The 19,379-nt window shown below is 49.6% G+C and overlaps 2 protein-coding genes across 2 annotated transcripts; one reads left to right on the forward strand and one right to left on the reverse strand.

The window, feature by feature from the left end:
* Positions 1–4,947: 4,947 nt before the first annotated feature.
* LOC144735921 (myeloid-associated differentiation marker-like protein 2) lies at positions 4,948–6,785 on the forward strand. The gene is made up of 2 exons (XM_078618497.1): positions 4,948–5,538; positions 6,346–6,785. Exons 1-2 carry the CDS (start codon positions 5,065–5,067, stop codon positions 6,769–6,771), a joined length of 900 nt encoding a protein of 299 aa, XP_078474623.1. The 5' UTR covers positions 4,948–5,064; the 3' UTR covers positions 6,772–6,785.
* A 6,308-nt stretch (positions 6,786–13,093) lies between these two features.
* Positions 13,094–19,264, reverse strand: MRPL27 (mitochondrial ribosomal protein L27). The gene is made up of 5 exons (XM_078618498.1): positions 19,114–19,264; positions 17,820–17,930; positions 15,952–16,019; positions 14,451–14,555; positions 13,094–13,884 (listed from the first exon to the last, which is right to left on the reverse strand). Exons 1-5 carry the CDS (start codon positions 19,190–19,192, stop codon positions 13,783–13,785), a joined length of 465 nt encoding a protein of 154 aa, XP_078474624.1. The 5' UTR covers positions 19,193–19,264; the 3' UTR covers positions 13,094–13,782.
* Between the last annotated feature and the right edge of the window lie 115 nt (positions 19,265–19,379).

The raw sequence follows: 19,379 nt of genomic DNA on the forward strand, positions 1-19,379 counted from the left end.
GGGTTCTTTTTTTAACTCTGGGAAGAAACCGGAAAACGTTGGAGGATATCCCTGCAAAAGAGGCACCCCAGTCAGGAATGGAACCCAATGCACACGACGTGGAGCCCGAGGCATTCATCCAGCAGTGGATCGAACAAAACAAGTAGCTGTAACACGTGTAGCAATCGTCTCTTGGTCTATTGTTCCTCCCCTCCTCCTCCACTACCACAACCCGCCACACACCACACACACACCCACTCACCCCACCATCGCTCACAAGCTGAGCGTTCCAGAGCGGAAAATGTGACGCTGGTCGTGGCGTTTTGGGGGAAGCCGAAGGAGCGAGGGTGGTGGGGGGGGTTCCGAGGAGACCCGCGGAGTGCGTGGGCCTGGCTGGGTGGGTGGGTGATGAGTGGGGAATGATGATTTGAAACAGATGGGAGAGAAGACGATGGGGGGGGGGAGTGTTGGTTCTGAGGGTACAAGTCACTGCTGCCTCAAACCCTGGCCAACTAGCCAGCCATACTATTGCACTCCATCTTCTTGGTTCTTTCGGTAAAGTCACGTAGAAGGGAAATAATAAAATAATAAAAATAAAACAATTAAATACAATTCTCACTGATAATTCAAAATAAAACATAAAATACAATTCTCACTGAATTCTCAGTGAGTAATAAAAATAAAACATAATAAAATGCAATTCTCACTGAATTCTCAGTGAGAATTGTATTTTATTACGTTTTATTTTGAATTCTCAGTGAGAATTGTATTTTATAATGTTTTATTTTTTATTATTTTATTATTTCCCTTCTACGTGACTTTACCGAAATAACCAAGAAGATGAATCCCTGCAGTCACGAAAGCTTTAAATCGAAATATTGCACTCCAGTTGACTAACAATTCAACCAATGCGAACCACACTCTAAACCCGAACCAACGAGTCAACGAAACCATGGCACTTCGCTCGACCCTTACCGATTACCAATTAGCAGAGGTGGGACAAAGTCATTGTTATGCAAGTCCAAGTCGAGTCGCAAGTCATCAAATTCATGACTCGAGTCTGACTCGAGTCCAAGTCACATGACTCGAGTCCACATCTCATAGGTGGGACAAAGTCATTGTTATGCAAGTCCAAGTCGAGTCGCAAGTCATCAAATTCATGACTCGAGTCTGACTCGAGTCCAAGTCACATGACTCGAGTCCACACCTCTGCCAATTAGCAGGTCAGACACTGGCCACTGCCTTCCCACTGACCCTACCTCAACCCTTGACCCCACTCCCGGTGTGCCTCACCGCTACTCGATTGAAAAACTAAAACACGATTTTTCTTTGAAATGAAATAGTTCAGTTTTATTTGGAAATTTTAAGACCGCCACTGGGCTACGTGGCGATCACAAATGGTCGCTCAACCAAGTGGCCTATCATCACGTGGGACATTTATAGCAGACAGATACTCTGAACGCGTGGTTCTAAATGTGGAGGGGGAATCCCGGAGGACCCGGAGAATAATCCACGCGACCACGGGGAGAAGAGAGACACGCAAACTCCAAATATACAGCAGCAGCAGGCGTCAGGGTTGGGATCGAACCCACGACCTCCTGCATACCAGGCGAGGTAGTTAACATCTCAGCCACCGTGATGATGATGATGATGAGAGAGAGAGACACGCAAACTCCAAATATACAGCAGCAGGCGTCAGGGTTGGTGATCGAACCCACCACCTCCTGTATACCAGGCGAAGTAGTTAACATCTCCTGGCCACCGTGATGATAACGAGAGAGAGAGACGCAAACTCCAAATGTATACAGCAGGCGTCAGGATCGGGACCGAACCCACGACCTCCTGCATACCAGGCGAGGTAGTTAACATCTCATAGCCACCGTCATGATAATGAGAGAGAGACACGCAAACTCCAAATGTATACAGCAGGCGTCAGGGTTGGGACCGAACCCAATACCTCTTGCACACCAGGCGAGGTAGTTAACATCTCCTAGCGACCGTGATGATGATGAGAGAGAGACACGCAAACTCCAAATATACAGCAGCAGGCGTCAGGCTTGGGACCGAACCCACGATCTGCGTACCAGGCGAGGGAGTTAACATCTCAGCCACCGCGGCGCCCGTGCTGCCAACAGGGGCAGTGGCCACCACCACCACCGCCACTGTGACCAGGAATGACCTCTTTGCTCTTGCGGTCACAAGCGAGCACTGCCGCCAAAGTGTTTCGTGGAAGGAGAGAAACCCGCAGTAAAAGCCACAATGGCGCGTATGTGTGTACGTGTAGCAGTAATAATAATAACAACGAGCAGAGAGCGCTCGCAACAGTGAGAGGCATTCATTGATTTCTGCTGCTGCAGCTCCCCCTGGGCGAGCCGGTCTCGTGATCCCCACACCGCACAGAGGCAACTTTGTTGACTCCAGAGAGGCAACTTTGTTGACCCCAGAGAAACAACTTTGTTGACCCCAGAGAGGCAACTTTGTTGACCCCATAGAGGCAACTTTGTTGACCCCAGAGAGGCAACTTTGTTGACCCCAGAGAGGCAACTTTGTTGACCCCAGAGAGGCAACTTTGTTGACCCCAAAGAGGCAACTTTGTTGACCCCGTGGTGCGACACGTGGCTGATTGTGGGGGGGGGGGAAGTGGATTCCCAAACGAGAACTTTATTGAAGAAGACCCGACGAGAAGCGACGGCTCTCTGGTTTCTCTGTGCTGCCCCAGACGATCTCGGCAGCCGTGTCCAGACAAAGGTGTATAGAGAGTGGTCTGTCCTCCATGAATGATGGAACTCCATTTGGTGCAAACCCTAAGGCGTTAATCACCAATGGACGCCCGATACAACACGCGTACTCTGGTGAGACACGCAGACGCCAACCCAGCTAGCAACCCCATGTGTTGGATGGCTTAAAACGTTAAGGGTACAATTGTATCCTTAACATCCCTTGGTGTGGACCAATCAGTTTCAAGGACAATGCATATATTATCAGAGTGTGTTTTTTGTTTGCATTTTGACTTCAAGTATTGTGGTTAATGCAGTTACATGAATCCTCGTCAAAAGGTTTCAGTTTTGTTGCCAGAAAAAAGGTGAAAAACCCCTATTATGATACAATTGTGACCCATCTTCTTGGTTCTTTCGGTAAAGTCACGTAGAAGGGAAATAATAAAAGAATAAAAATAAAACAATAAAATACAATTATCACGACGTTTCAGCCACAACGCAAGCAGCCGTCCTCGGGTGAAGAACAGGTCTGTCGGAAAGCTTTAAATCGAAATTTAATTGTGACCTATTTCTTTTTGCGAACGCCATACAACCCAAATTAATTCATCCCCCGCCCCCATTTATTGTGGTCAAAAAAATGTCCTTGGGTGTGGCTCTCTGTGCTGTGTGAATATTTTTAGAAAGTGTCCTCACTGGGACGACCGCGAGCACATTGCGGCTTTTGGCGGGCGCAGAGAAATAAAAAAATCCCACCACATAATTTAGCGGGAGTTTCCTCTTGCAATTGCAATTTTTTTTTTTACACAAAATTACCGATAAATCCCTGGCGCAACGCTTGAGCCTTGGGAGAGACGGGCAGAGCCACAAAGACAAAGATCCCTCCGCCCCGTACGGCCTTAAACGTCGTACTCAGATTGTAAATGTTGTGGCTTGGCTCTCCAACACACCGGTGTGCTGTACTAGTATACTACACTATACACTACACTACTACACTACACTATACACTACACTATACACTAGTGCTGTACTAGTATACTACACTATACACTACACTATACACTAGTGCTGTACTAGTATACTACACTATACACTACACACTACACTATACACTAGTGCTGTACTAGTATACTACACTATACACTACACTATACACTTCACTAGTGCTGTAGTATTATACTACACTATACCCTACACTATACACTACACTATACACTACTATACACTACACTATACACTACACAATACACTACACTATACACTACATTACACACTAGTGCTGTACTAGTGGCGAATTGGCCACGTTCTGTTTACGTGACAACCCTTACTAGTTGGCTGTGTCGGGTGGTGGCGGGTTTTAACGACACATTTATATATTTACGCGATCTAACCCAACAAACCTCTATTATGGAACGATATTGGTCGCGAAAGCCTCCTACGTGTTAGACCCTCAACAGACTGTTGGGGCAGGTGCTGTTAGCGAGTAGCAACCTACGAAGACCGGCACGGCACACGAGGGGGTGGGCGGCCAGCACCACGCCCGCCCGGCCGCCTTTGTCTCCCCAGTAGCGATGTTTTTACGCACCGCACCAGGTACTTATGTGAGGCTGAGTCGACCCAGGGAAGCTCCAGGACCGGTTCAGATAATCGTCACGGCCTCGAGCGGGAATCGAACTCGGGTGGCCGGGTTCGTAGCGCAGCGTAGCGCTAACCACTACACCACCGCTCCCCACACAGAAAACACACACACGGACACCGCACTAGGCACTTATTTGAGGCTGAGTCGACCTAGGGGAGGCCCAGATAATTGTCACCGGTGTCGGCCTCGAGCAGGAATCGAACTCGGCTCGCCAGGTTGGTAGCGCAGCGTAGCGCTAACCGCTGCACCACCGCTCCCCACACAGACACACACGCACCACACCCTTGGGTCGTGAAGTGGTGAAACGAGGCACATGCCCTCCCACGCGTGTGACATTCTGCACAGCTACACCGTTACGTTTCTAGGGGCGAGAGGGTTTGATGGTGATGTGGTGGTGGTGTGGAGGCGAGGGAGGGGGGGGGTGCCGTTACGCAGAGAACTCCACACAACGTTGCCCTGCGGTGGCCTCACGCCTTGCTCCTCCCCTTCTTTCCGGAGAAACTTTTTTCTCTCCCTCCCTCTCCAACAAAGCTCTGTGTTTTTTTTGTTGGGTTCGAGGCGCGTAAAATATCCAGCCTGTGCGTCAGATCACCACACGCATCAGCAGCAGTAGCAGCAGCTCCTCTTCCTCCTCCTCTCGAGCTCCGTTCTTCCTCGTCCCACGGACCCCTCCACTCGATCTGCTCGTCACTACCTTCTCTCCCTTCACTCGCTCTCTCGCCCCTCGGCACCATGCCCCAGGTGGTCGTGAACTCGCAGGCGGTGACGTCCCGCCTGGGCGTCATGCGCGTGCTCCAGGTGGCTTTCACCTGCGTCGCATTCAGCCTCGTGGCGCACAGCGGAGGCAAGGCGCACTCGTACGGCGACTTCTGCATGTTCGCCTGGTGCGCCTGCTTCGCCTGCTCGCTCCTCATGCTCCTCCTCGAGCTGTTCGGCCAGCGAGGCTGCGCGCAGATCTCCTGGCAGAACCTGACGGTCACGTACGCCATGCTGGCCGCGCTGCTGTTGCTGTCCGCCTCCGTGCTGCACCCCGTCTACCGGCTGCGCGAAATCTCGTGCGGCAACTGCGAGCCGCACACCTTCACCATCGTGGCGACCGTCTTCTCGTGCCTCGCGTTCCTCGCCTACGCCGCAGAGGTGGCGCTGACGCGGGCACGGCCCGGGGAGGTCACCGGCTACATGGCCAGCGTGCCCGGCTTGCTCAAGGTGCCCCCCCCCCGGCGGAAACGCCACGCGCACGCGGGGTAGAATTGCGCCGAATTGCTTGTCTGGGTCGCTGTGTAGAGTTGGTGGTGCCGGGACTGGTGGTCGCGGCGATGGCGAGGGGGTGGACTGGATGCGGCACGGAGGCTGCTTGATCTCAAGGCATCTCGCACTGCCACGCCCAGAGCGCGAATTCTTGCGGAATATTTTGCAGGTCGTGTAGACGGACTGGAGAAAGTGGCACGTGCCACTCGTGGCCACGGCTATCCCAATGACAGATAATCAAAAGGTGGATTTAAGATACCGATGCGTTTTAAACACTCATTGGTGGGCCAAAATCCCAAGGGTCAGATTTGACAATGTGAAACTTGACCTTTTTTTCCTGTTTAAATCCAGGCGAGAGATTTTAACCATCGGGCCGGAGATTTTAAATATCGCGTTTTAAAATCACCGGGGCCGGATTGAAACCTGGCTTTTGCAGCCTGCGCGGCCGCCACGTCTGGCATTCCAGCGAACAACAGAAACAGTTTTATGCTCACACAGCTCTGGGGTGGGAGGCGGTGGTGGGGGTGATAGGGTGGGTGGAGCAGGGCCCAAAGCCATAAACGGGTCAGCCTGTTGCGTGAAATTTATTACGGGACTTCTTCTGGCCCCCAATCAATGGGAGCTTTGTGTCGGTCACAGCAAAAACGGCGTTCACGCGCAGAACGCGTCGGGCCCAGGAAGGATCTCAGTCCTGTGCCCCAGACGTCGTGTTCACGTTGCCCCGTTACGCACTCCGCTCACCGCGCACGCGTTTCACGCCCCCAGGTGCTGGAGGCGTTCGTGGCGTGCCTCATCTTCGTGGTGCTGGCAGATCGCCCGGGGCTGTACTCGCGCTACGCGGCGCTGCAGTGGTGCCTGGCCGTGTACTGCGTCTGCTTCGTGCTGGTGGCGGTTGTCATCCTGCTCACCGTGTGCCAGAGCACGGGCCGCCTCTGCCTGCCCTTCGACCGCTTCCTGGCCCTGTGTGGTTTCGTAGCCGTGCTGGCCTACGTGACGGCCGCGGTGCTGTGGCCCGTCTACTGCTTCTCCGACAAGTACGACCACCCTCGCCGCACGCCCGATTGCCGATTTGTGGGTGGCTGCGACTGGGACATGCAGCTGGCGGTCACCGTGTTCACCTACGTGAACCTGCTGGCCTACGTGGCCGATATGGTCTACTCAAGCCGCCTGGTCATCATCAGCCGCTCCTGATGGAGGGGAGAGGGTGGCAGGGTGGGGTGGGGTGGGCGGGCTGGAGGGGCTGGGTGTGGTAGGAGTCCGAGGTCAGGATTGGAAGTGGTTTGGGTGGTGGTGGGGGGGGTGGTGGCAAATATGGAAGATGGAAACCAGCTGCTGGAGCCAAGGGAGCCTCTTGGGAAAATGTCGTCACGGCTGGGTGTGGTGGTGGTGGTCGCTGATGGTCTCCGTTCAAGCCGCCTCAGTTGAACGAATACGTTTCTCTTGAATTAAAACAAAATATAGCGCGTTTACATTTAATGGGAATTCCACGCAAGTGTAGTGCTTAGAGGCAGAGTTCAGGCGTGCAAATGTTAACGTTTGTATGTGCTGGTCTGCTCGTTACTCATTTAATCCGTAAGAATATGAAAGTTTTTTTTTGTAAACGAATGGCAGTCGTGAACAAGCGCACGTAAATAAACTCCACAATTTGTCATCAAAATATATAATCAGCTTAAAGTTTCAGAAAATGTCCATTGGAAGAAGAAAATCCAGTCGAGGGGGGAGGAGGGTGGTCTGTGTTTTTGGTCTCTGGAAGAGAGGTGGGTTTTTGGGTTGGAGTTAGGGTTGGAATAGCTCAGAGGCGTTCATAATGGAGCCCCATCCATAGTCAGGGAGCACGTGACCACCTCATCCTCCATTGCCCACTGCTACAAAAAGGCCGTTATGTGTCCGCTTAGATTGCAGGAATGCCCATATGTGTCCCGGTAGTGCATAGGAAGGCTAAAATATGTCCCGTTAGTGCATAGGAAGGCCGAAATGTGTCCCGTTAGATTGTAGGAGGGTCGGTATGTGTTCCGTTAGGTTGTAGGAAGGCCGAAATGTGTCCCGTTAGTGCATAGGAAGGCCAAAATGTGTCCCGTTAGATTGTAGGAAGGCCGGTATGTCTCCCGTTAGTGCATAGGAAGGCCGAAATGTGTCCTGTTAGGTTGCAGGAAGGCCGGTATGTCTCCCGTTAGTGCATAGGAAGGCCGAAATGTGTCCCGTTAGGTTGCAGGAAGGTCGGTATGTGTCCCGTTAGTTGGGCGTGGTGGAAGTCCGGCCATACTTTTTGGCTGACAAGGACCTTGAAAATGCCGAGGATGCTGAGCAGGCCACTCCCTTCCTCGTTCTGTAAATTGCCAACATCGCCTAATCAAAGTTTACCAGCCCATCACTGTATTAACCACAAATTCATATAGCCACCTTCTCCACCACTCACCCACCACCCATGCTGCAGTTTAACACGTAGTAGGATTTTGCAACCAGTATCATCCATAATGCAGTTGTTTTGGGTTAGACCGCGTAAGTATATACATGTGTCGTTAAACCCGTCACCACCCGACACAGCCACCTAGTGAGGTTTGTCACGTAAAGAGAACAGGTGGAGTTTATTCACAAATCTGGCTGTCGCCTGATGAAGCTGGTTGTAATTACTGGCGAAACGTCGTACTAAGATTGTAAACGTTGTGGCTTGGCTCTCCAACACACAACCGGTGGTGCTGTACCAGTGACGAATTGGCCACGTTCTGTTTACGTGACAACCCTTACTAGTTGGCTGCGTCGGGTGGTGGCGGGTTTAACGACACAACATTTATATATTTACGTGATCTGACCCCAAAAAAACAACCTGTGTTATGGACCCTCGTTGTACCCGGCTATTGAGCTCAATAACTCATAGATGTGGTGTCACCACAGAGGTACAAACACCGTGCCTCCCAGCAGCAGCAGCATCAATTACTGCGAATAAATTCTAGATTTGAAGCTTTCGTGACTGCAAGGATTCATATTCTTAGGTTTTTTTTCGGTAAAGTCACGTAGGTAAAAAATTTAAATTAATAAAAGTAAAATAAAAATAAAATAAAAATCACGACATTTTGGAGGCAACACAAGCTTCCGTCTTCAGGTGGAACCGTCACAGCACGACTGCTGTATCAAGTGAGAGAAATTCCAAGAAAACAGTCCTTGTATATATACTGGTTGAGGGTGGGAGGAGCCAAGGTAGTAATAATATTCAGGGCCTACCTTGGCTCCTCCCACCCTCAACCAGTATATATACAAGGACTGTTTTCTTGGAATTTCTCTCACTTGATACAGCAATCGTGCTGCGAATAAAGCCAAACTTCATGTCAAACGTGGCACGTGGAGGGTGAGGTAAGAGATTTACTCTCCAACACGCCGGTGAGCTGAAGTAGTAACAATTTGCCGTTGTTGTTTACGTGACAAATCCCTTACTAATTGGCTGTGTCGGGTGGTGGAGGGTTTCGACACATTTATACTTGGGCGATCTAACCCAAAAAAACCTTTATTATGAATAATATTGGTCGCGAAAGCCTGGGTTAGTCGGTGCTTGCTCGCCCGCTCGCCCACATGGGCTCGTCATTATTATTTTTTCAATAACGAGACGGTGTTGTTGTTTTTTTATACTAACGCAAGGGTATTTTTTATTTTTCAATCAGAGGACCGTTTCATGCAGCTCGCCCCGTGTTCGCTCACCAAAGGTGCGCACGTGTCAAAAACGTGGATCACGCAGAGTATCCGGTCTGTTTTGGCGTTCTGCCTGCATGCCTTTCTGTTCTGACGATGGTGTCGTTTTTGAGCAATAAACCTTGCCTTTTACAGTTTGCAATTGCAGTTTGCCGAAAAATTTCACAACATCACCACCATGCACACCCCTTTGTCATCGCACTCACGAATCACCACCACCGACGATTAATAGCAACAAATGAAACACCCCAATCCACTCTCGACCCACGAGAAGTGGGGGGTGCTTTGGGGGAATGGCTTTTTCGAATCTATCAGCATCACAACCATGAGCGCGGTGCTGAGATTTCTCCGGGGATTCCTGCCCCGTACGAAACGAAAACTCTCACTACGAATAGAATTGTAAATGTTGTGGCTTGGCTCTCCAACGCACAACCGAGGGGGGTACGCGGGACCCTGAGGGAGTAAGAGGACCCCTGAGGGGGTACACGTGGCAATGTCCCAGGGGTGTCACGTGCGGTGATTTATTAAACGTGAAATTATATCACACACGAGAGCCATCGGTGAATTCTAAAATAACTACGATTAATTTGTTTGAATCTATATGGTGACCGAGAACGATGAAAATACCTCTCAAAAACTCTTATTGATCTTAAAAACAAATATTGCTGTGGTTTTCACACCATATGATGATTGCTTGTGTTGCAATCGAAACGTCATGGGAATTTTATTGGTTTATTTTATTATTATTATCGTATTATTTCCCTTCTACGTGACTTTACCGAAAGAACCTCTTATTGATCGTAAACAATGTTGGTTTCCAAGAGCAACCAGCTAACGCAAACAATTGATGTCACGCGTTCAGAGCGTCCATTTTTTTAAAGTTCGTTAAGATACCTCACAAAATGGACAATTGGTTTAAAAAAAAGTTTATTACCCGTACATTGATTTCTCAAGAACTATGTTTGCAAACGTGTCAACCCATACGGTTGACCCGTATTGTTGTACAGGGAAAGTGAGTTTTCAGGTCCATACGGCGTACAGCCGTTTCATGATGGGACTTTGTAGGATGAACTTTGAGATTTATAAGAAACACGGGGCTGCCAATAAGGTCTGAATTAGTATATGATTAGGTAGGGCACTGATAAGGGGTTGACAGGTATGAGTTGAGCTCACAAAAAGGTCTGTATTGCACGTTTGCTTGCATGTTCATCACACATACGTGCGGTTAACGCAGACTCGATTCCTTGCAAAAAAAAATCGATTTTGTGTTTGAACATCTGAACACCTGGTTTTATTTGGCAGAAAGGGTAAAAACCCTATACTCTTTGGTTCTTTCGGTAAAGTCACGTGGGTATACAAACCCCTATTATTATTTTTTATATTCAGTGTAAGAAGTTAACCTTCACTGAAAGCTCCAAGGGGTTGTGGGCAGGAAACACAAAATGGCGAAGAACAGCAACAATGGGGCCATTCTGAGGGGACACATTCAGCCACGGTTATCCGCAGCGTTTTGTTCACCACACGCGTGTGCCAACTCATGTTTCCGTTGTGGTACGAAGTTTAAAAAAATACAATCTTATCTTGTTTGCGTAATACGGAGGCCCTTGAATGGGAGATGTTTTGACGCTGTCTACCGCCATCTTGTGGCGAGTCAAATTGGATTTGCCAGGGTTGGGTGCGGACAGACTCGTTATCGACAATGCAGTAGCAGGGGACTTAATTATGAACATTCGAACTTTCATAGACACGAACAAATCCGTGACGTGTGGTCCAGTTGCATGTTCAACCACCTGTGCAATAGACGGCAGTGGTGGCATCTACATCTGCAGAACATGAAGAACCAGTGGCATCTACATCTGCAGAACGTGAAGAACCAGTGGCATCTACATCTGCAGCACGTGAAGCACCAGTGGCATCTACATCTGCAGAATGTGAAGAACCAGCGGCATCTACATCTGCAGAACATGAAGCACCAGTGGCATCTACATCTGCAGAATGTGAAGAACCAGCGGCATCTATATCTACAGAACGTGAAGCACCAGTGGCATCTACATCTGTAGAACGTGAAGAACCAGTGGCATCTACATCTGCAGAACGTGAAGAACCAGTGGCATCTACATCTACAGGAGATTATGCTACTTTTAAAGCCACTCCCCATGTTTAGTGTACATTCCACAAAACATGTTTTGAAACGACAGGAGTAAAGTTGACCTGAAGAACAAATCGACTTAACAAACCTCTGGAACAGTACTCGTTCGTAAGTAGAGTCCCTGTACTACATAAAGACAGCGATATCCCCCGTAACAGCCTCTTGGGGCAAGTGCTGTTAGCGAGTAGCACCACGCCCAGCCACCTTTGGCGATGTTTACACACCGCACTGGGTCCTCATTTGAGGCTGAGTCGACTTATGGGAGGCCCAGGACCGGTTCAGATAATTGTCACTGGTGTTTGCCGTGAGCGGAAATCGAACTTGGGATGCCGGGTTCATACTACGACGCTACCGCTCCCCACACTTACACACATAAATTAACACATCACACACTCGCATTACTTTCAAACAAAAAAAATATTTATAACAAATATACAACTTACCTCATCCCAAAGCCATGGCGTCACGGGGGCCATGTTGTATATCGGCACCCATGTTGAACCAGGATTATTTCCCTGAAAGCCGATTGGTCGGTGTTCTGCAAGTAATGACGCAATCCCTAGCAACCACTGTATTTTGTGCAACGTGCACAGCAAAATGCTTACACAAGATTTAGGAGTGTACGTAAAACTGCTTCCTTGTATTTAATCCGTTTTATTTCGGACTCTGGCCCCTGCTTTTTGTATTGTATCATCTCTCCCACATTCCCTCATTAATTCCTTCACTTATTCATTCACTTCGAGACCCAAACATCATTGCACATCTCCTGGCTTTGACATTCTTCCTCGAAGACACCAGTGGTGTAACCACCAACCGCATCAGGACATGAACAGGCCGATGTGCACAACGCCTTCGAAAATGAGCAAATTAAAGACGCAAGCAACAGCAGCGCAATTGTGGCCAAACAATTCAAACTATTAACAGTATAGTAAACCCATAGACAGAGATACAGAGAGCACTAGAGATGCAATAAAGGACAACCACAGTAGTGCGATTATGGACATGCAACCCAAAACTGTGGACCATATCGTAAACCACCGTGATTTGTGCTCTTTCAACAAAGAGGAAAACGACACAATACTCTCTTCTCTCCTGAAAGCCTCTCGTCGTAGCTAGTAGACCTCAACAATGGTGTCTAGCTCCTGAACAAATTGCCATACGCAAGAATAGAATCCACTTACTGCGTGACCAAATCACCCGGAAATGCCCTACCCCCCCTGTTAGACCAGGAGAAGGGAGTTACGAAACATGTGCCAGATTCATCAATCCTAGCCTCCAGTGCTGGATAAACAGCAGAGGTCGCAAACGGGTTTTGATTCCTTACCCGTACCCAGCCGTACCCGTACCCCGCCGGGTACGGGTAGGGTACGGGTATCGGGTACCCGATTGCGACCTCTGATAAACAGGCGTGCGTAGCCACCACCGCCCGCCCTGTGCGTGGCGATTGCTTTTGCAAGCATTATCCAGGCTCAATCCTGCTTGGCCCGACACGTAATAAAGGTTATCTGGGTTAGATCGCGTAAATATAAATGTGTCGTTAACAACACGTTAATATTTACACAATATAACCCAAAGTGTTGCATTTGCCCCACACGTTTCACAAACTTTCGCCACCAAATCACAGCAGCAGCAACACCCACCGCAGCAGCAGAACAGCAAAATCAGGCAGACGAGAATGCAGAGTGGGTTTAATTTTTTTTTATTAAAGCCTCAACCGCAAAAAGGGGAGCTCAAGTGCACCCTTGTGTGACACAGGACGACGAAACTTCCTCTAGCATCGATAATGGGGGGTTTTTGGGTTATATCGCGTAAATATGAATGTGTAGTTCAAACCGCCACCACCCGCCACGGCCAATTCGTAAGGTTTGTCACGTAGACAAAACGTGCCAATTCGTTACTAGTACAGCACACCGGTTGTGTGTTTGAGAGTAATCCCACCACAACATTTACAACGGGAGTACGGTGACGTTTCGCCTGTAATTACAACAAGCGGCATCATCAGGTGACAGCCAGAGTTGTGCCTCTCGCAGCGCGCAAGATCCCAATTCTAGATTTGAAGCTTTCGTGACTGCAAGGATTCATACTCTTAGGTTTTTTCGGTAAAGTCACGTAGGTAAAAAATAAAATAAATAATAAGAAAAATATTATTATTATTTTATTTCTATTATTATTTTTAATAATATTTCATTTCTATGATAATTTTGATTAGGTTTATTATTTATTTATATTTTTTCCTACGTGACTTTACCGAAAAAACCTAAGAGTACCTAAGATCCCACTCGGTCACACATTCCCCAGCCCCAGGCAGCAAGTCCGTGGGCTTGAGGCTCGAGCGAGAGGTCTGCAACTGCAGTGGCCTGACGCACCGCCGCTCACATCATTTCCTTGAGGACGAAGCGCCCCTCCTGGTGGGGAGGGATGATGTTGATGAACGTCTTGTAGAGCATGGCGCCGCGCGGCAGCTTGCACACCACCTGCAGGAGGCGGCACACGGGTTTTGCGCGGGAGGGGATCACGTGTCGAGACGCGGTCGCGTTTTCACGATTGCGGAATTAAATTCTATCCACCCCACCCCCCACCAACAACCTCCGACTAGCACAGCTTCTGCACTTACAATTGAGCACGGTTGGCTACGTACGGCACGAAGGAAGTTCAACATACATTAGGATATCATTCGTACGTTTACCAGATTTTTCTGCACTTTACAAAACCCTTTCTGGCACTCGACTCAAGGAAGACATAGAATGGGAATTTCGGAAGCACAATGAGATTTATACGACGGTGAAATTTCACTCGCGTTTTTTTACCTCGATTAAAAGTGCAATATGTCAGAAAGCGCCCGTAGCTGGAGATGTCTCCCCCCAGACGTACGTACGTCCAACTTCTTTCGCATTGTACGTAGCCAACCGCGCCAATCGGAGGTAGTCTGCCTTTTAGACACCGAGGTGTCGCTCACAGCGGAGACCGACAAGACAGACGGTGAATCTCAGCGGGGCCTCGCACGGCCAACGCGTTTGGGAGGCGAGCGGGAATCTCCCACCTGGAAGGCCTCCCTGCTCCGCGGAGGAGGGACGTACACCTCCTTGGTGAACCGTACAACGCCATCCTCCAAGGCGTACAGCGTGTTGTTCCGACCCATGCCCACCTGGCGGAGTTAAACAAAAGCAAGCGGCAGTGAGGGGGGGGGGGTTGGTAGCTGTGCTAATGAGCTCCTCACACTGGGTGTCTGCGGATGCTGCCGCGGGTTGCGTAATAATGGGTTCGCACACTGGATGAAAAAAAAAGAAAAGGAATTACTCTGTTTGGCTATAATACAGGAGGTGTTAAGAAGATCGAACACCAAACGGACACCGATTGCAAGGTATTGTCAAGTCTGCATTGACCACACATCATGCGTGTGATAAAACATGCAAACATGCTTTGATTATAATGTCTTTGAACTGATTGGCCCACACCAGAGACAGCCTACTTTATGGCCTTGTCTCACCACCGGTGTTAGACCAGAGAATGCCAACCGGTGAACAGCACAAGGACAATGCACACAACAAAGCATTAACACACGGAGCCCTATTGTTTTCATCATTTTGATTGTGGAAAAAAGTGGTCCCATAGGTTGCGCGCTGGACTTGCAATTAAGAATGTGGGTGATTAGTTTCAATATGCCGCTGTGGTGGTGCAATGGTCAGCACGCTGTGCTTGCAATCCGGAACGGTGGGCATGGTTGATTGAAATATGCTGCTGCGGCAGAGGTTGCAACCGGGTACCCGATACCCGTACCCTACCCGATACCCGGCTACCCGTACCCGGCCGGGTACGGGTACCCGTTTGCGACCCTGGTGCGGCCGGGTACGGGTAGGCCGTGAGTCACTGATGAGTAACCGTTTGTCACTCATTTCCCAACGTCTTGTCTCTTCTCACAATTCAAGTTCCTAGAATCAACCCACCCGCGCCTGCAACATGGCTTCTTCCCAGAGGTCGCAATCAGGTACCCGATACCCGTACCCGTACCCGGCCGGGTACGGGTACCCGTTTGCGACCCTGGTGCGGCCGGGTACGGGTAAGGAATCAAAACCCGTTTGCGACCTCTGTGCTGTGGTGGTGGTATAATGGTCAGCAGGTTGGACTCTCCATCCAGACCGGTATGACCATGTGGATTCGATCGCCAGGAGGGATATAGATGGGTGAATGAGAAGGTGTCACCATTCATCAGACTTGTAACAATTCATTTTAGATTTGAAGCTTTCGTGACTGCAAGGATTCATATTCTTAGGTTTTTTCGGTAAAGTCACGTAGGTAAAATTTTTAAATAAAAAATTCCACTTGAAGACGGAGGCTTGTGTTGCCTCCGAAACGTCGTGATTTTTATTTTATTTTACTTTTATTAATTAAATTTTTTTACCTACGTGACTTTGTAACAATTCACCCCCCCCCCACCCCGTTGCGTGTGGACGTGTGAGAAACACTTGCGAGTAAGAATGCCTCTGCTGCGACATCAGTAGAGATTGAGAGAGAGAGTGTGGACGGCGCAGGAAGGAACTCACAAATGCCCCCGGGTGCCAGCGGATGAGCCTCTGCGTGGCGAGGATGTTGCCGGCATGAACCATGGCACCTGGGGAACGGAGACGGCTCACTCAATCAATCGTTCATTCAGCCATTCCCTGGTTCGTTCCTTCCTTAAGTGTCCCACTCAATGTACTCACTCGCACATTCCTCACCCATTGATCAATTTACTCACTCATTAATGTACCCACTCGTATATTCAATCGGGCCACTCTTTCACTATTCATAATCAACGTTTTTGGGTTTAGATCGCGTTATTTATAAATGTGTCGTAACCCTCCACCACCCGACACGGCCTATCAGTAAAAAAGTGTCATGTTGACAAAAGACAAATAGTTCACTGCTTTAGCCCACCTGTGTGTTGAAGTGTGAAACCACAACATTTACAATTTTTGAATACGACGTTTCGCTGGTAATTGCATCCAGCATGATCGGGCAATTCGCCAGACCGGTCTGACCATGTTTCACTAAATCACCCGCCATTCAAAAACCCACATACTAATGCGCACGCTTGCTTGCCTGCCAACTCAATCGCTGTCTCTCTACCCGCTCACCCATTCGCTTACTCGCCAATTCAGACTCACTAACTTGCCCACAAACGAGCTCACTCCATTTGCCCATACGCTGGACCAATCACCCGCCCAACCGAATGCCTGCGGTGTGACCGACAAGAAACAAAACAAAACACTTGATCGTGTAAGACAGGGGTCGGAAAACCAAAATAACAAGAGCCATATTTTGATTTAAAGCTTTCGTGACTGCAGGGATTCATATTCTTGGTTCTTTTGGTAAAGTCACGTAGAAGGGAAATAATAAAATAATATAAATATAAAACAATAAAAATTCTCACGACGTTTCGACTGCAACACAAGCAATCATCATCAGGTGTGAAATCCACAGCAAGAAAATTTGAAAAAAGTGCCGTTTTTCCATGGTGCTGACGTTAGGAAAAACCGCAACTTTTTTCAAATTTTCTTGCTGTGGATTTCACACCTGATGACGATTGCTTGTGTTGCAGACGAAACGTCGTGAGAATTTTTATTGTTTTATATTTTGATTATTTAATTTTTCTTTGAAAATTTCTTGCTGTACATTTCACACCTGATGACGATTGATTGTGTTGCAGTCGAAACGTCGTGAGAATTTTTATTGTTTCATATTAATATTATTTAATTATTTCCCTTCTACGCGACTTTACTGAAAGAACCAAGAATAAGAGCCATATTTTTCGAAATTATGAAAAAAGAAAACCCCGCCGCAATACATCAAGAGCCGCAATGCACGTAGTGAATAGGAGATGGTTCCTTAATGACTCTCACGACGCGGTTCCTTGAAAAGCCGCACGCGGTTTCTGAGCCCCAACATTGCCGACAACTGCCCTAGGAGGAGCAATTATGGTGAAAGCTAATTTTGCCTTCACAGCAACCACAGTGTCTCAGAATGGATGTACGGTACGCTGAACTTCTTTCGCACCCTACGTAGCCAACCGTGCCAATCGGGAGGTGGGGAATGACTGCCAACATGGGCCGTTTTTTCTTCTGCGATGACCACCCCACTGGTCACATGACCACATCACCACCACCCTGGTGACGTCGCCACCACCCTGGTGACGTCGCCACCACCCTGGTGACGTCGCCACCACCCTGGTGACGTCGCCACCACCCTGGTGACGTCGCCACCACCCTGGTGACGTCGCCACCACCCTGGTGACGTCGCCACCACCCTGGTGACGTCGCCACCACCCTGGTGACATCACCACCATCCAGACCACATCACCACCACCCTGGCCACATCACTACGCCCCTGGCCACATCACTCGCCTGGCGATGCGGGACTATTTTTTTTTTACCTTCAAACTTCTTCCATCCGTAGCGCTTGCCCGGACTTTTGGGCGCCGAGTTCCGAACTTTGCTGCCCGCCTTCTTGGACGCCCACCTCACACCAGCCGCAGCCAACGCGGCTGCACAGCGATCACAAGTCGGGGGGGGGGGGTCACGAGAAGGTTTTGAGACGGTGGTGGTGGGGGGGGGTGGTGGTGGGGGGGTGAGGGTGGTGGTGGGGTGGTGGTGGTGTGGTGGGGGGGTGAGGGGGTGGTGGTGACGGGGTGGTGGTGGATGGTGAGGGGGGGGTGGTGGTGGTGAGGGGGTGGTGGTGGTGGGGTGGTGGTGAGGGGGTGGTGGTGGTGGTAGGGTGGTGGTGGGGTGGTGGTGAGGGGGTGGTGGTGGTGGGGTGGTGGTGGTGGGGTGGTGGCGGTGGGGGGGGTGGTGGGGGGGGAGGTTGGTTGGGGAGTGGTGGTGGTGGGAGGGGGTTGGGTGGTGGGGGGTGGTTGGTGGGGTGATGGTGGGGGGGGGTTATTATTATTTTATCTACGTGACTTTACCGAAAGACCCAAAGAAAAACAATCTTTTTAATTTTAATCAAGTAAATCCCACTGAGTTATTAACTTTTTCCAAAACCGACCTGCCCATCACAATCGATAGCTCAACTAAGTGGCTTGCCGCGTGTACATTCATAGCAGCAGCAGACAAATTGCCCGACTCCTCGAAATGTGCAGGGAAACATCGAGGGCACCGGGAGAGGGAACAAATCCACGCGAACCACGGCGTGCAAGAGAAAGAGAGAGTTTGTGCCATTCATTGATTGATTGTAGGTGGGGTGTCGGGGAGCGGTGGTGCAGTGGTTGTCGCACTCCGCTGCCAAATCCCCTGCGAACTTGCGATGTGACCCGCGTTCGAATCCGGCGCGGCCACACGGCCGATAATAATGCGGCAAAGTCTAGATTAGAAGCTTTAGAGACTGCAAGGATTCATACTCTTAGGGGTTTTTTCGGTAAAGTCACGTAGGAAAAAATTATAATAAATAATAAAGCACGTTTCGAAACGTCGCGATTAATTATTTTATTTCAAAAATTCTTTTATTTATATTTATTCTTCATTTATATTTTTACCTACGTGACTTTACCGAAAACAACCTAAGAGTATATAATGCGGCAAAGTCAACATTTACATTCTAAACGTGCGAACTCCACGAACAATTACTACATCGGGGTCGCGGGTCGGGCTCGAACCCAGCGCCCGAAGCTCCCCCACGGAACCCACGACCCCTACTGCACCGCCAGGCGAGGGAGATAACGACGCCTTTACCCGTCTCTCTTCCGAAGACGGCGGTGGAGACCGCGGCGGACAATCGCAGCGAGATGGAGGGCAGCCTCAGCAGCGCCATCGCTCACCACCACCAACAACCCACTGCACTGTGCCGCGCACTGTACAAAACGGCGTGGCGGAAGGACGCGGGGTCGCGAAGCGCCGCGTCGGCCATCTTGGTAAGGGGGGTTGAGTTGGTAACGGCTCGCTCGTCGGCCATCTTGGCAAGGGATTAGCGGCGCGGGTGTCGGCCATCTTGGTCAGGG

The sequence above is a fragment of the Lampetra planeri genome, chromosome 58, assembly GCF_965212315.1.
Source record: "Lampetra planeri chromosome 58, kcLamPlan1.2.h2, whole genome shotgun sequence".
NCBI classification, from domain to species: Eukaryota; Metazoa; Chordata; class Hyperoartia; order Petromyzontiformes; family Petromyzontidae; genus Lampetra; species Lampetra planeri.

Coding starts and splice junctions, on each gene's coding strand:
- LOC144735921 (XM_078618497.1), top strand. CDS start 5,065: ATGCCCCAGGTGGTCGTGAACTCGCAGGCGGTGACGTCCCGCCTGGGC. Junction 5,539..6,345: donor GCGTGCCCGGCTTGCTCAAG/GTGCCCCCCCCC, acceptor TCACGCCCCCAG/GTGCTGGAGGCGTTCGTGGC.
- MRPL27 (XM_078618498.1), bottom strand. CDS start 19,192: ATGGCGCTGCTGAGGCTGCCCTCCATCTCGCTGCGATTGTCCGCCGCG. Junction 16,020..17,819: donor CGGATGGAAGAAGTTTGAAG/GTAAAAAAAAAA, acceptor TCCGTTCCCCAG/GTGCCATGGTTCATGCCGGC. Junction 14,556..15,951: donor GCTGGCACCCGGGGGCATTT/GTGAGTTCCTTC, acceptor TAACTCCGCCAG/GTGGGCATGGGTCGGAACAA.